This window comes from Gallinula chloropus, assembly GCF_964237585.1.
Source record: "Gallinula chloropus genome assembly, chromosome: 2".
Classification (NCBI taxonomy): Eukaryota; Metazoa; Chordata; class Aves; order Gruiformes; family Rallidae; genus Gallinula; species Gallinula chloropus.
The window spans coordinates 142,847,207-142,864,058 of NC_140086.1; the positions used below are offsets into that span (position 1 = coordinate 142,847,207).

General features: G+C 35.7%; 1 protein-coding gene across 1 annotated transcript in view; it reads left to right on the forward strand.

Annotated features, from left to right (window-relative positions):
- Positions 1-16,852, forward strand: part of MALRD1 (MAM and LDL receptor class A domain containing 1) — a gene marked incomplete at its 5' end in the record, with an annotated part of 247,426 nt that overhangs the window by 165,276 nt on the left and 65,298 nt on the right. The window contains 3 exons of the mRNA XM_084260684.1: positions 340-501; positions 6,660-6,817; positions 14,162-14,363. Of these exons, the coding sequence (XP_084116810.1) occupies positions 340-501; positions 6,660-6,817; positions 14,162-14,363 (522 nt within the window). The remainder of the gene's footprint in view (positions 1-339; positions 502-6,659; positions 6,818-14,161; positions 14,364-16,852) is intronic.

A 16,852-nucleotide genomic window follows, 5' to 3' on the forward strand; every position in this document is an offset into this window, starting at 1 on the left:
CCTGGAGACCATGCTGCGAATAGCACTAACACAAGCACAGAATGGTTAGGGTGGGAAGGCACCTCTGAAGATCATCTAGTCCAACCTTCTGCTTGAAATAAGAGTCTACTGCAATAAAATGCTCAGGTATACACCTGTTTGTTACACCTGCTTGGGAAATAAAGGGTATTTTTTTCTTTCCCCAATAAATACCAGGTATTATTTATGTCAATACCAAGAACACAGGGAGTCATAACATTAGCCAATCAGAATACATTCCATTACCATGTACATTATGTTTATTATAGCCTTTTACATATATGAGCTAAGATGACAATTTACTTCTTGCTATATATTCAGGTTACTACACAAGTATTCCTGGAAGTTGTAACTTTGAAACACAAGATCAAGAGTGGACCACCGTATGTGGATTAACACAAGACCCTAGTGATGACTTTGACTGGAATATCGGCAACAGTGTTATAACTGAACAAACAGGTCCTGATACTGACCATACACCAGGTATTGACATGTGCCTTTCATTACTCTTGAGAAAATTAAATATTTACTGAATAAAAAACCCCATATATATATATATATACATCCTGTGGATTAATGCCAAGATAACAGCAAATCTCAGGTTGAGTTTACTGTATATGCAGACAAATCATGGTCAGCAATTAGCACCATTCACAAAAGAATTCCAACAAGCATTGAAAATGTTCCCTTTTGTACTGAAAATGCAATAGAGGCTATCTATCACAAAAAAGCCATGCAAAAAAAAATATATGCTTTATCATATTGAGTTTTATCATTTATACTATCCGATAATTTCTAGTTCTGTCTGAACACAAAACCAAACAGCTTGGCATAGTTGCCTATTATCAACCTTTTTAGTCATTGCTTAAGCAGCACTATAATTTTATAGTTGCTCTTTTCAGGGTGGTCCTGATTACATCATTCTTTATACTCCGCTTCATCTGGATGCATTTGTTTAGACAGTGTGCTGCTAAATGTAATGTGAAGATACTTATTAATCATCACATGTGGGGCACAACAGACCCGTGTAAAACAGGACAGCATGCCTGTACAAGTGCAGTAACTGACTCCAAGTTTGCAATGATATTATTAATTAAAGGTCTATTTGAAAACTTTTGAGGAACTTCAGATACGAAAATTTTAGTACAATATAAGAGGATGTATTTGACAGTAATCACAGGTCAGTAAGGTATTCCATCTAGTCTTGCTCAGAAATATTGTGACAGTGAATCCATGTACTGCTGAATGGCTGAAAATCCTTTTATAAACAAAGGTGCGAATAACAGTCCAGCCATCCATTTCTCTTACGTCACCTGAGTACATGGTGTAGAGTTTGCTTGATGTAGCACTTTGACTGAGACCATCAGATGATCCTGACCAGTCTACACTCAGTCTCTGGGAGACCTTGTTGCACTGTAATCATTTTTATGTGCAGCTCCATGAAAATATCAGCTTTGTGTTTTCAACATCGGTTTGCACCCAGACAAAGCAACATTAAGACATTTTGCTAAACTTTAGCTAACTCACATTCAATAACCAGTTTTTCTGAGAACCCAGCTTAACTGTTCTTATCGTTCCCTCTCCCAATCACCAGCTCTGCATTTTTCACACCTTTCACTAGTATTTTGTTCATTCCTTATAGAAGTCACTGGATTCAAATGGACTTTCTGTATGAAACCTTATGGGTCAAGTCCCAAAACTTACGTTTTCTGCTAATAGAATGGCAGTATGAATGAAAAATTTCTGCTATAAAAACAGTCAAACAGAATTTAAAAGTTGAATTCACTGAGAGTGTAACTGGCTACTCCTTGTTAACATTTGACTAATCTATTTTTCCTGGAATGTGGTACTATCCTAATGAATTCTAGAAAAATATGCAATCATACACTAGTCCTTAAAAAAATGCATGAGAAGCAGTGTGGATGTACAAGATTAAGGTTTTTGCCTAAGATCATGGTTTAACTTATCTCCCTGACATTAGCTTGCCAGCAATATCAATATAGAAGTGTTTCCCTAGATGCCCCTACAAGATATTGCTGACAGACTACTACCAGAATGCCAGTGGATTGTTAGGAGAATAAAATTTATTGACAGGCAATTGTGGTTATCTGTGTTATGTAGACAGCAAGCTAACTATAATTATATATTGTGATATAGCATATATTGTATGTATAATATATATAATATAAATAATATCATATTGATATAAAATAACATATTCCATGGAGTATATACTATGATATATCTAGATGGAATATTAATTTCAATAATAAATGTACCAAAGTCTATTTGAGAACCGCTTAGCTTTCCTTTCCAGAAGTTTTAATGGTTAGAAACCCTATTTTAATTTCCATCTAATCAGCAAAGCAGTTAGCATTCAGTGTAGAAGCATCACAATCTCTATTGTTTTTCACTTGAATTTGTAAACAGCATGATGTCCACATTCTGACTCTTTTTTGGCATCCACTTCTGTCCTACTCAGTTATCTTCCCTTTTCCTTTAGAGCATTCCTCACCTTGCTGCAGGAAGTACTCACCTGATCATGAGAGAACTGCTTATCTGCCACAGATCAGAATTTTTCATTTTAGAGGAAGCAGACATCCATAATAGTTTGTGCTGGTATCGCAGGCTGTAAATGTGGAATTTCATTCCTCTTGGAAAGGGACAGAAGAGACAGGTAGCGGTAGAAGCTATTGCAGTTGTCCCAGACAAGCTGTTCCTTGCAAATCAGCAGTCTGACTTTCATTCTTGCTGTTCTTTTGATGCAGTGTGATGACAAAACAACCACTAGCCCTTGGCTCTTCAAGGACATCTTGGGTGCTTTCCTATTTCAGTTTCCTTTAATTGATTCTTCTTTGCTTCTGTGAAATTACCCAGCAATTGTCAGAAAAACAAAGCTAATAAAAAGCGAAGCAAAAGAAAAACAAAATTAGAGCAAATGTGTTTGCAAAATTACCCATGATTGTAATTTACTTGTAAATTAACTGGGCAAGAAATATTCACATTAGCTGTAGAGAAAAGGAATCACTTGTCAGAATTGCCAACAGCCTAGATACTGATGACCTGTAACATCCAGAAGTGCCTGTCAGCTCATTCCTGTCCCAAATCCAATTCCTTTTTGTTCCAAACTCATTTCCTTTAGGTAGTAAACATAAATTCATTGCACACACTGAAGATGCCAGTATAGGAATATAAGGAAGCCTTTGATATTATGCCAACTTTGTATTAAGCATAATGACACAACTTTGTGTGAAGTAATCTCATACTGGTTTAAATGTGTCTTATATTACTTCATCTGGCAGAACTTAAATTGATATTACAGATTTCAGATGAATGGAAAAAATTCATTTGAAGAAATTTTGCATCAGTTTAACAAAACTAACTTATTGCATCGGAAGATATGCCCTGTGGTTCACCTGTTCAACATTCTGCAATTCGATCAATGTGTGGCTTTTCAGGTCTCATATTTTAAAACATTCCTTTCTATACATTTCCTTCTCAAATCATTCTCTCCTGTTCAAAACCAGACATTTTAAACCTTTTGCCACTGCATCCATGAGCTAGTTAAATATGCAGAGGATTTAGCTGATCAAGTGCAGAACATTTCATCCTCAAAAACTTCAGACAAATGTCAATGCAAACTTGTTCAAGTTTTACTATATATTATATATAATTTTGCCATATATCATATATCTTGTACTAAGCAGCCAGACACCTTGGTCTTCCAGTTTGCTGGTCAGTATGTGACTACATGAGACCATTCTATTTATGAATGTCACTATATTATAGTGACACAGATATGCTATATCTGTGTCACTATAATATTTCAAATATTTTTTTCTCTTCCATGAAAATTTTCATCTTTCTTGAAAAGCTTGAGGCATGACATGATACCTATCTAAGCTTACCTGAAATCTTCGTCTTAAATAAAATGGCTTCACAGACAGCAAAGGAAACTAAGAACATTTCCTTGACACCCATTACAATTTACAAATAGTCCAGATTCTGTGTTTCCTTTGACTGAGATCCAAACTGAATAATTTTCACTTTGACAAACAAGCATTTGTAGGTCAGTAAGACTGGCTTGTTGGCTAGCAGTTTGAAACCCCATTACATAGCTTCCCTTTATATGTGAAAGGCCTAAAACTGCATCCATTTTTGGTGGAAATAATTTCAGTTCACTCCCGGTAGGAAAGAAATATTTTTTTATATTTACACCCCAGTCGAAGTGGGTCTAACTCCTGAAGTAATAGAGCAATGAGAAGCTTTCTGGTTTTCCTTTGTTAAAATCCTTATTTGCCACCTTGCTAGCAAGAAGTTCTAACCTGTACCTCATATTTATCTAGCAGCAGGAAAAAAAATCATTCCTCCTTCCACAGGAAGAGCCATCTTCTTTACAAAACATTCATTACTATTTCTTAATAAAACAAAGCAAAAAATTGTCCTAATTGGCAGGGAATCAATCTTTTCTGATACATCACTTTTTAACCAGGTGTTTACAGAGAGGCTTAAAAGAGCTTACATGGCTAGACTACTATTCTGATTTTAATAACATGTATTTTAAAATTTTGAGAATAGAATTTTGAGAGGGCTTACTGAAAAAGTTCTTGCCGAAATAAAGCTTAGTAAGCAGCCTTACTATTTCTGTTACAGCAGTGTGATCCATCATTCCATACATTTATGTAAGTAAAGCACAGACAGGACTGATTGGCTGACTTTCTGAATACTACTAAAAAAGATCTGGGTGTTGTTTTGGGACAGTAGTGTTTGGAGTTCATATCCAAAAAGCTCCTATATCTTGACTTATGCAAGAGTTGGAGTTATGGTATAGTGAAGAGATACCACAGTATAGAAGGTAGTGTTTTGCCCAGTTTACAGATAGGGGCTGAAGGTATGTTTGCTCATACAGTCTTTCCAGTTTATATTTGTCAGCTTCCCAGATGACCCAAAGTTGTGGTATGGACAACTCAAAAGCACACCAAGCCATTGCTTTACATTAACTCTGCAGTACAGGTAGGAAACTAATGCCTCTCATGAGCTGGAATGCTCCTCCCACAAGAGTAAAGCAAGGATGAGTATTGGGAAGGCTGTCCTGAATTTGGACTACTGAATAGCAGCATGTGTCCAACATAGCAGCTTCACCCCAGTTAAACAGGTCTTAATGCCACCCTCAGCCTACCAGGACAGAAGAAAACAGCCACAGTTACAAAAGCAAATGTGATTCTGGCTGGAATGAATTTACCTTAAAATATGCTACCTGGATCCTGACACAACTTTCTAGCTGCTCCCAATTCTAGTCTTGATCGAAGTCTGCCACTCTGAACCCTTCTTCTCCTAAAGGACTGCAAAACTGAACTAAAGCTTTGGGTTTGAGTCTACTTATTATGGTCTTGAGGTAGAAGAATGGGATTTTTTGGGTTTCCTTGGGTTTCTTTGAAGAAACCCATTTAAGATAGTTAACGATTATACTGCTATTCTGGCTGCAGCTAAAGCATCACCTCCATCCTAGATTAGAAAGCAAGCACTGTGCTTTACCTGCTACTATGGCATGCTGTCAGTGGAGTTACAGAGACACCAAATCTGGAAAGATGTCAGAAACCCATTCCCAGTGAAAACTGAAGAAAGCACCAGAACACCAAGACAAAACCTGGTCTGGTTTTAATGAAGAGGAATTCAGTCTTTTACATCATGAACAAGAGTTGAGCCATGGGGTTGAATCTTTCTTTGGAATAGTTCAACTACTCCAAAACAACCACTAATTCAGCTCTGATCTTCAGGTGTTGCTTCTTTTGGGTTTATGAGGAAGTTGTCTGTTAAGGTCTTCTGTGTATTATAGCCCCAACAGGTGCCCCTCTTTTGTTCTTTGCTTCATCACAGACACTTTAGTCATGCTCTTCTTTCCATACAGGACAAAATGTTGCTTTTACCATAGCAGATGGAATTAAAGTGATGACAAAGGGACTACTGCTAGTTAATTAAAAAACCAAACAAATAAAAAACCTGAAAAAAACCCAATCAATAAAATAAACAAACAAACAAAACACCCAAACAAGTCAGATTTGTCTATTCAACCACTTGTTTTTGTGGTATGTGTTTATTTTAGGTGATAGGCCCCTTTGGGGTGTAAAAGGGCAGCATCTTTTTCTGCTTGGAACTAAACAATGAATTCTCTTTTATGCTACATTGTGGTCCTTCAGCAGCAGAATGATAGGAAATGTAAATACCATGGCACAGTAACAAGCCTCAGGTCTTTGATGAATCCCCTACTTCCATGTTGCATGACAGGAAATTTTTCTGGGTAAGAGTTATCAGCAAAGGCACTCCTGATTCCTGCAACATCAACCTTCAAACTGATTCTTCAGTGAGTGTTTTTGTTTGCAATGTTTTAAATTTCTTATTCAAATACAAATTAAATATTTATGCAAGGGTGAAAAGGCACAGAGTTTTCTGAGGAAGACTGTATTAACATTGTTAAGTAAACCTCAGAAATATACAAAGTATTAACATGGAAGATTCTCTTCAACTGAGGTAGGTTATATATGTATGTGGTAAGAGATACCAGTATCTATGTGTCTAAAAAGCTTATGGTCTGAAGCATTGAATAGTATTGAAAAAATATTTTTATTTATCTTGTTATTAAGGTAAAGGAAAGAATTTTTTGTATGTAAACTCATCTGCGGAGAAGGAAGGAAACAGAGCAAGAATAATTACTACCAAACTCTTCCCAGCTAGCCTTGGAGTCTGTAGGGTTCGGTTTTGGTTCTGGATGTTTGCTTCCAGGCAAACAGGTATCCTAAAGGTAAGAGAAAAATCACTTCTGTTATATCATGACATAGTAATATTTGCTTTAGTAGTATTTGCATTTCTGAGTCTGGAATGAGCAAAATCTGAGAGTTTATATCAGCAGCTTCACTACAGTTACACCTATATACAAAATTTTTTGTTAACAAGAGCAAGTGACAATTCTGGTTTAGTTTTAATTCCACTTGAAGTCCATTTGCTGTATATGTAAGAATTAACATTGTATGTTTATCTGCCATGCTTAGACCTACTCAACATCAGCATAGGTCTTTGCACAATTCACTCTGTAACATAAGATAGGGACAGTTTCCAATATTTAAGACAAAAAACACATGGTTTAAAGAAAAAGTTTGAAATGTATTAAAGTCACCTTCTATGGAGGGTGTTTGATTAAAACACCTGGAAGTAAAGCATTTAACCATATTAAAAATTATATCTCAAGCTTCCACAAAAATTTCTTGCTGTTCCCCAAGCATCCTTAAACGGGCACAATTTTAGTTGTGAAGTACCCTAGTAAAAGTCCAAGCAGTGATCATTTCATGTGGCTCACTGAATAAATGCTGCTTTTTTAGAGGACTGTGTCAGTTTGTTAACTTAGAAAAATACAGGTTATGTCAGTTTTACTATGTGTAACAGAATATAAAAATTTGCATACACTACCAAACTCCTGAACTAAATTAATTTATGTAAAAAGGGAGCAAGAATATTTCTGCAGTCTTGGAACTGGACTTAAGTCAGACAGTTTACACCGCTCTTTTCATACTTGTTCTGATTGTGTTTGGTCTGGTTCTCCACTGTGAAGGATATTGATAGCACAACTCCATGTGATTATGGCACAGGTCAGTCTGCAAGGGCCTCAGGAGGTTTCTAGTCCAACCTCCTGCTCCACACAGTCAGCCAGAAGGTCATATCAGGTGGCTCAGGAATCTACTCAGTCAGGTCTTGAAAAGTTCCAAAAAGGAAGACCACCCAACCTTTCTAGGCAACCTCTGCCTCTACTCAACTGTCCACCATGAAAAGGATTCTCTTTATTCCCAGCTAAAGAATCAGGTTACCTTTCATTCCACCTTTTGTCTGGCCTTTTTTAGGTAATCTTTTTTCAGATTGAGGTTTGTATCTCAATTTATCTCTAGCCCCTATTGACAAATTTTAAAAGCTGTATTATGTGAAATTAGTATCAGCAGTAGGTGGTTCTGCTTTTTAAACTTATTTTAAATACACTTCTAATTATTTCAATTTTAACATGTTTTTCTATTCAACAAATAAAAATTTTCATTATGCATTCTTCCCAAATGCAGTTATCTAAGATGAATTTTTAAGAATTGTCTATAATGATGTAATTTTATTATTTGAATAGAGCTTTTAAAATGTTTCACCATGTCTTAAGTCCATTCTATTCAGTTTATATTCTTTATCCTTCCACATACACAAGCTCTGAACATTAAGAGAAAGTAAATGAAAGAGTAGGTAAAGGTCGAGAGCAGTTCCAGATTAAATTGAAGTAAAAAGAAAACAGCAACTGCTTTTTGGATCTGTTGGTAACAGAAATACTGTGAGATTTTCTATTTGTTTAAATTCAAGTATCCTAGACATCATAGCATGAAAGAGGGCAGACAATTTTTTTTAAAGCAGATTCTGAAGCTTTTCAAGCATCACAGAACACTCAGAATTAGTGAATAAGTAGATGTGTGTGGCCTATGCATGAGTTAGTGGGCAGACAGCCAAGCAGAGACTTTTAGTTTTTTCATTTAAAACAAACTAGTTTAATTAAGTCTCATTACCTTCAATTTCATAAAGAGATCCATAAAGGATTGTTTTACTCCTACATACAAATAATGTTCTGCTTATGGCTTTACAACATGTCCTCTTTATGTAGAGACCTATAACAATATTCATAACAGACTGAAGTACTCAGCAAAGAATTGTCATCTTATTAGAGACCAAATTTACTGTTATAGATGTTTTGCTTTTTTTTCTGTCAAACTGGTAATATACTTCAGCACCAACTATTGCTGTTATTAAACCAAGGATATAACTGAACTGTGAACATTTAAGTAGGAAAAAAACAACCCCAAACAAACCTAAAAAGAAAAAAAAAAAATTAAACCAACGGTCCAAAACTTCAAAAGCAACAGCTCACTGAAGACTTTTGTTCAGGTTGTGCTGGAGTTGAAAAAAGTCAAACTCTAATAGGAAGTCTGAAGAACGTGTTAGAATATAATAACAACAGTACAAAAGCTGGTGTTATAGCTGACATCTGAAATACAGCTATCTGGTCAAGACTGAACTAAAAAAAGGAGGACTGCAGAGGCAGAACATACTAAGAAGTGTGACTAAAACATCATATAGGCAATCTGTAAAAAAAGAAAGAAAAAATGAAGGAAATAGATAGTAGAACCACACAAAATAATATGAAGGTATGGGAATAATCCTATTTTTGCCCAGAAAAGAAACTATTTACTGTGAATAAAGGGACCCAATGATCCCTTGAGGTTCCTTCCAACACCTACGATTCTGGGATTCTATGAAAACTGCTTCTCTTCTGTATTCACAATGCGTATTTCAGTTGTGGAATTGTATTGTCATAAACTCTGTAATTTGTTCATAGGGAAACCAAAAGCATAGCCTATTATTATTATCTTTACAAAAGAGACAATGCTTACAACAACTCTTGCATTAACATAGAATGAGTGCTATTTAAAAGAGATGTGAATACTAATGCTTCAGGACATCAGTCGACGGTTAGTCAACAGGGAAAAAAGAAGTTACTTCATAATGACTAAGTACAAACCCGCTAACTCTCCTTAGGCATTTATGTTAGCAGCCTTTGAGAAGTGAGTTATTCAGTGCTGAATACAGCACTGTAATATCGATTAATATTCTCTGAACAAAAATTGCTCTTAACATAAACAATTTTTTCTGCATTATGATGCAAATGTAAATTTTCTTAAACAGCATTTCTCTTACGTTTTAATGACTATTTAGTTATATGTAGTGAAGCAGAAGATAAGTTTCAGCAGAAACTGAGGTTGTTTTCATTTCTGTTTTATTCCAGTAGGGAACCTATTGGATAACTCTGAGAAAAAACAGTTTTCATTAGGCTTCAGCATTTTGTCTCTGTTTACTTGATGGGTTTGTCATACAATTGAGAATTAAAACTTAAGTTAGTTCCAGTGTGATAACATAATTCTAACATATCAATTTTCAGCCTTGGCATTTATGGATACAAACAGAACTGAGATATAGAACAAGTCAATTTTGATAAAATTAACTAATTTTTTTGTTGCTTTAAACTCATGTTTAAAGAAATACAGAGAAAACAGTAGATAACTTTACAAAGTGTTTCTTTATTGTGACAGTGAATTCAGATACAATTTTGCTAATTTGGTTTGTGGGCTTTAGAAAAAGAATTTCAGTTTGCCTCTGGTGTAACTTCAGTCCAAGAAAGTTGTGCAATGACTGCCAAGGAATGTGAGGAGCAAAAAGGCATAATCTTTAGGATGTAGAGCAGAAAATACAGTATCATTTTTCACTGGAGTCAGTGGGAAGCTTCCTCAGCTGACACATCTCTGGTGCCTAGTGAAATGAAACTACAGGTTGTGTTTCAAAAGTTTTTCCTGCTCCCTTGGCTGATGATTAAAGACTATATGTTGGGAATGATAGGAGAATACACCTCTTATTATGCACCCTTCAGATCTGTGTTGGCTTCCTGGTTATTAGGCAGTTAATTAACCTTCCAGATGGAACACAGTACTTTCCAGCATGCCAACTGCTGGAGTCAGGCAAGATCAGGAAGATAATATGTTATCTTGAAAAGTCAGCGTGAGGGCACAGGATAGCCACATGGGTTGCAACTGCTGATGACTAAGTAGAAAATAACAGTTTATAATTTTTGACCTTCAAAAGAGCATGCACTTTCCCTGTTCCCAAAATTAAATAGAAATTGAAAAAAGAATTCAGGACTTTCTAACACACAGAACATACTGTGGAGAAATAGAACTGAGTCATGATTTTAAGGCAGGAAATGGGATTTGCTAAAGAATGCTGTTCACATATGGACTACAAATGAACCAGCTGGCAAAGGCACCTTGGAGAAAGACCAAGATTCATGTATAAAAGTGTTACTCATGCATTTGTCTCATGCAGATCATCATGCTAAATTCTTCTTAAAATCACCACGAAGTATGTTTTGAGTATCTTCACTCCTGAGCTTTTCACTCTGGAATGAATGAAGTGATAGCTCTATTTCTGGTGGTTCCTATACTTTTTGATTTAGATTGCCTGTGTGATCTAGAAAGTGTCAGCACCGAATTTAGTAATTAATACAGTGACTAGTGCAATACATGCTTGTTACTTTTAAATTAAAAGAATGGGCTTTGGCCCAAAACTAGGTCACTGTTTCCTGGAGCACAATCTCCCCTGACTGATAGATAGAGAGTTGCTCAGAGACTTCACTAAAGGGTTTCCTTTTTTCATTGCCTGTGACATAGTGGGATTCATCTTGCTAGCTTCTTCCTCTTTCCCATGTTAAATTGTTCCCACTTCCCAGCCAGCTTGTACACAATTCATAAGATGCTCTGTAGGGAGACGTTGGAGTCTCTGGAGGCACAGAGTACCACACAGCCATAACTCTTCAGGCCTCTAGGGAGCTCATATCCATCAGAATTTGCTTTGCCTTTCATGTGCCATGTATGTATACACAGACCAGCAAAAACGTTGTGTATGCACTTCTTGACCCAGAAGATGCTCTGTGACATATGTAACCTCAGCAAAGAATACAGTATCACATCTTATAATTGTTTCTTCAATTCCTGTGGGCACAATCTCTTGGCAGAATCAGATCTGCGTTCACTGATAATGAAACAGACTCCTTGGGCTTCTCATTTTTCTGAACTCCATTGAAATCTCATTTGGTTTAGCATATATTTTAATTTATGTATTATTCTTTTAGAAATGTCAGCTAATTCTTTTTGGAAGATGCATAAGAATATAGACCCTTTCCTGACTTAGTTATGGATATATAGAGACTTGGAAAAATGGAGTATTCAGGAGTACTTTGACAGAAAGTGGGATTGAAGGATTTCCCCAGGAGCGTGCACGAGAAATGAAGCAGAGCGGGGAGCTCATCTGAGATTTCGTGTGTGCCAGTCTAGAGATTTACACTAAACGCTGCGTCCACAAGTTACCTATGTGCTTGTTGTGAGAAACCATACACCAGGTTTAAACTTTAGTCAAACCTGTCTGAGGACACAGCCACAAAAATTTGCACAACATAATAAATAATCAATAGTAATTACATATTTGCATATCTGCATCTTACTTTATATTAAATGAGTTAAATCTGAAAGAAACAAAAGATAAGGCATATAAAATTAGCTTACATCCATTAGAAATGAAGCTGATGTATTCAAAAATGTTACATTTTAGCCCCAGTTTGACTTGCTGCAAACCAGACCCATTGGCCAGTATATATGCAGCCGGTTTCATGATGGATTTTTTGTTTTTACTGAGCTTGAGCTTCAGGATTGATCTTTGTGTACACAGAAGGACTCTGCTCTGAGACCAGGCTTAGTATGGACCTGAAGCAGTTTCTCTGTACATAGACAGAACTGATCAAGTAGGCAACATGCTTCCAAATGTTTACTATAAAAACTTTTCCTGCTGACCTAAAAAAAGAAACGGAAAAAAAATTAATCTAATTTTAAACAATGGGCCAGTCTTTAACTGTCCTATTAAAAGAGACTGTAACACTGTTCTCCCTTCCCTAAAAGAGTTATTTCTGCAGCTGTGAGACTTTTCCATGGATATATTATCTCAATATTAACCTTCAAAAAGCAGATGATACCACTGCATGATACAGTACTGGCTGTAACCACACTCACATTATTATGTGCTGCAAAATTCTACATCGCTGAGATTGTTATTTTTCATCATTCATAAAATAGTGGGTGATGCCAGTGACACATACAGGCCTTGTAAAATAGTCCTGACCTCATATGTAGAGTAATTCTAATTAAGGATTTCAACTTACTAAGGCCTTGGAAACTGCTAATGAGATTGCACACAGTTTTTTATGGGTTGAATCAGCCATTTCTTCTCTACACCTGCCTTTTTAGCCCTGCAAGATGCATGTTTTTAACACCATTACCCTGAATAGTGCGGTTACACAGTCAAACATCAGGCTCAACTAAATTAGGTCCTGAATTGGATTATTGCATGTTAGTCTTCTTGATGTTCCTCTGCTCCAAATATGAAATAATTTGCAAGAGCATTCAGGCATCAAGGATATTTTAATCTATACACCAACTTCTGCAAAGTATGTGGTAAATGGTAGCATTTGGGTTTTTAACTTATTTGTCCCACCAGGTTGGCTGGGAGAGGCAAAGGAAGGTAGTTATACAGATCATTAGTATGGGTTTAAGTTTGTACCTTTATTTGGTCTCAGGTTTTATGTTCCATCATTAAACTGGGGCACTCAAATGAAAACATGAACCCATGGGTCACTGGAAAATTCATCTAAAGAGAAGGATGGTGTTGAAAATGATGATGAGAAGTTAGTGTTTAAATGAAGATAATTATTAAGTCCCTTAAAGATGTAACTATCATCTGAAATGGCTAGAATATGCTTACTTTCATTACCTCAGTTCTTTGACATTTTTTCTGATGTTTTGGAGGAGGTGTAAGGATTTCGGACACCTGAGTGGGAAGAGAAACTACCTGCATAATCTTCAGTTGTTGATTAATTATGAATTTATTCACTCATTTCATTCACTATGTTTTTTTTCTCTTTTTTAATTTATGGTGTTGCTAAATACACTTGGGCTAATTTACTGTGACTGTCTGAAACATCATTTTATTAATTGCTTGTGCCGGATGACAGACTTAAATCCCTAGATGCTAAGCCTTTTATTTATATCCCAAAGTCTTCACCCGGTCTATCAACTGTAAACAGGTCAACTTTTAGGGATGAAAGGATAACTCAAGCCTCTTCTCAGTCTTTGCTTAAATGTTTAGATAAAGTTGGGGTTAGGTCTTTACTCATTAGCTTCTATATATCAGGCCAAAACTGTTCATAGGTTTTCCACTTAGTGATTTTATTAGCAGATCTTATTATTTTATATTGTTTTCATAGTATCTTTTTATTTGTGACTGAAATAGCATTAGAAAAAATATTCAGTAACATTCAGTCATCACCAAGAAGGTATGGGTTTGAACCATTTCCAAGAGAGTAAGTACTGTCCAGGCAGGTACCTACTCAAGTGGGTTTGAGCTATGTTACTCTAGCTGGCTGCACTCTTCTGTTGTTGATTCAGTTGCATCTCGTGGGTTTCACTGTCAACAGGTATACACAGCTGAAGAACATGGAATGGATATTCTTATGTGGTCTTCGAGTAGAAATGAAGAAAACAAATGGATGTATGCAAATGTGATCCTCTCCAGTCACAGCCCTTTCAGAGTTGCCTTTGAAGCTGAAGTGGGCTGTAGTAAACCCACAGAATTTGCTCTTGATGATATCTCTTTCACCCCAGAATGCATTAATGGAGGTATGCTAATACACAAATATTTATAATGCATGTTTTCTTTTCAGAGGTCAGAGGAAAATTGTAGCATTTCCCATTTCAATGTATATCACAGTTACAAAATCCATTTTTTTTCAAATGATTGCAATACTGATATGCTTTTACTTCATTCCAAAAAACATAGAAAAGAAATGGGCACAGCACAATAATGCAAGGAATTATGTGTTTTTCAAAGGAAAGAAAAACATGTAAACGAAAGACCATATTTACCATCTATGACTCACGTGGTAAATTATTAACTAGAGTATTTTTCCCTAAAGGAAAGGAGCCTTTATACCAACCAGAGGCATTCCTGTTATTTATTGCCTGAGTATAGTGTCTCTACAAAAGTATTTGGCAAAGGATTGTGGAAGACAGCTCTGTGTTATAAGTGGCAGTTGAACATATGACTAGTTATAGCAAGTCAGAATATTACGCTCATTGAGGGCCTGATAGTGTTTTTATGAACCATCCTTGAGAGATCTACCATTACTCATCTGTATTGGTTTTCTCCTGTATGAAAACAGTCAGAGAAGGCTTCAGTTTGGGATGGGAGAGTTTTATGAGTAAAAAAGAAAATGTTTAGCTCTTCTATCGTTGCTCTCTTCATAAAATATCTCATCATATAGCAAAATTACCTTGCTGTCAGGCTCTTTAAGAATTTACAATCTCAATTCTACTGAACAGGGTGACTTGAATGATGTTAAAAAAAAAAAGTTAAATTCTAATGCCTTACAGTGCCATGTTTATTCTGTGAGAAAGGCAGGGGTTTACTTTGCAAAAGAAATAGAGCCTATAATACAGTATCAGAAGAAAAAAATAAGTATGTGTGCAAATATAGATTCTGATAGGAATATTGGCCTACTGGAATATTTTAAACAGCCAAGAGGGGAAGAAAACCGACTAACAGAAAATTCTTTATGTAGATCTTTATTCATGAGAACCAACTAGGAATGATTATGGTTCAATAAATGCCAATACAGATGTCATAACAACATTTTTTCTATTTATAAAGCTCTTATTGCTCAGGTAGGATAGCCTGTGTATGAATTTGTTGTCATGCTGTTCAATACAATTGTGGGGTTTTATTGTGATGAGTAAGCAGCTCCTTGGAGAATTAACCACATGCTAATTAAGGCTTAAAATGAAATATGTTCACACAGGTGGCATTTGCTCGGTTTCAAGCTGATCTACAGTTTTGTTTATTTTCTCTGAATAATACCACCAAAAGTCTCAGGCAAATACTAGTTTGGAATGTTCTTCAATGAGCTGCAGAACATGTACATACACAAGTGTTTGTTCTACCCTTATGTTAATCACCTTTGTTAACCATACCTGAATAATTACCTCGGCAGTTTCGTGCATGATATACCATAATAAAAAGGGGAATTTTCAAACCATGTATTTTAAGTACCTAAAACAGGAAGACCTAGGTCTGTATTCAAACAATGTATACAAATGATTTCTCTATGTTTAATAGAATTTATACTTTGGTATTTTATTAGGAGTAAGCATGAATTCAGAGAAAAGGAAAAAAATCTTCCATGGAAATTGTATGTTAAGGTAACCTGAAATAATCATAACTATAGAAATAAGGTGATATTTATGGAGCAGTGTTTTCTAATCACCTTACTTTTGTCAAGATATTTTCCACTTGCAGAGTACTTCAAAGTATCTAAACAGTAACACACTCTGTCTTAAAATTATGGTATAACTTAAGGAAAGCCTTAAGAAAAACTGTTAGAGCTATATTGGTTACTTATGGTTTGTTCACTAAATCAAAAACTCATACCTTATCTGCATGTAACCACCTAAAAATAAATCAGGCAGTCTTAGATGGTCATCTAGGCTCTTTTCCCATTCCTTTGTATGGTAAGCTGGTAATCAGCCTGGAATTAGTTCTTACAAGCTGCATTATTTACACAAAGAAATAGTGGTTTATCTTGCTCTGTCTGTATTATTATTGTCTTGCCTGAAAAAGAAACAGACTACTCCTGGACAGTTTACATGCTTAACTTAAATGCAGGATACTTATCTTTGTATTTACTTGTATGTTCCAGGCAGTTTCTATGTCTTCATGATGATTTCTAGAGGTGTAGGAAAGATCTGTACATTAATTCTTTATGAAATATAGCCTTTATTAGTCTTTTCTTTATGCTTTTGCAAGACTGTCATAAATTATATCACCCTAAAAGAAGCCAAGGCAAGCCTTCTGGTATGGCAAATAATGGAAACCCAAGGAAATGTATTAGAACAAAAGAAGAAGAAAATAAATTTCACTCACTCCCAATCTTTCACAACTTCTGTTAATCTGCTTCGGAGCCTATCTGAAGCTCTGAAGGTCGTGCTGGCTGATAGCTCTCAGCTGAATGTTCTTTTATTAATTAGCCAGCTATTTCTGAATATACACAAACTTTTAGTTATTGGAAAATCTGTTTTTCAATTGGAAAACCCTCAGTTGGCAAACCTTGGTT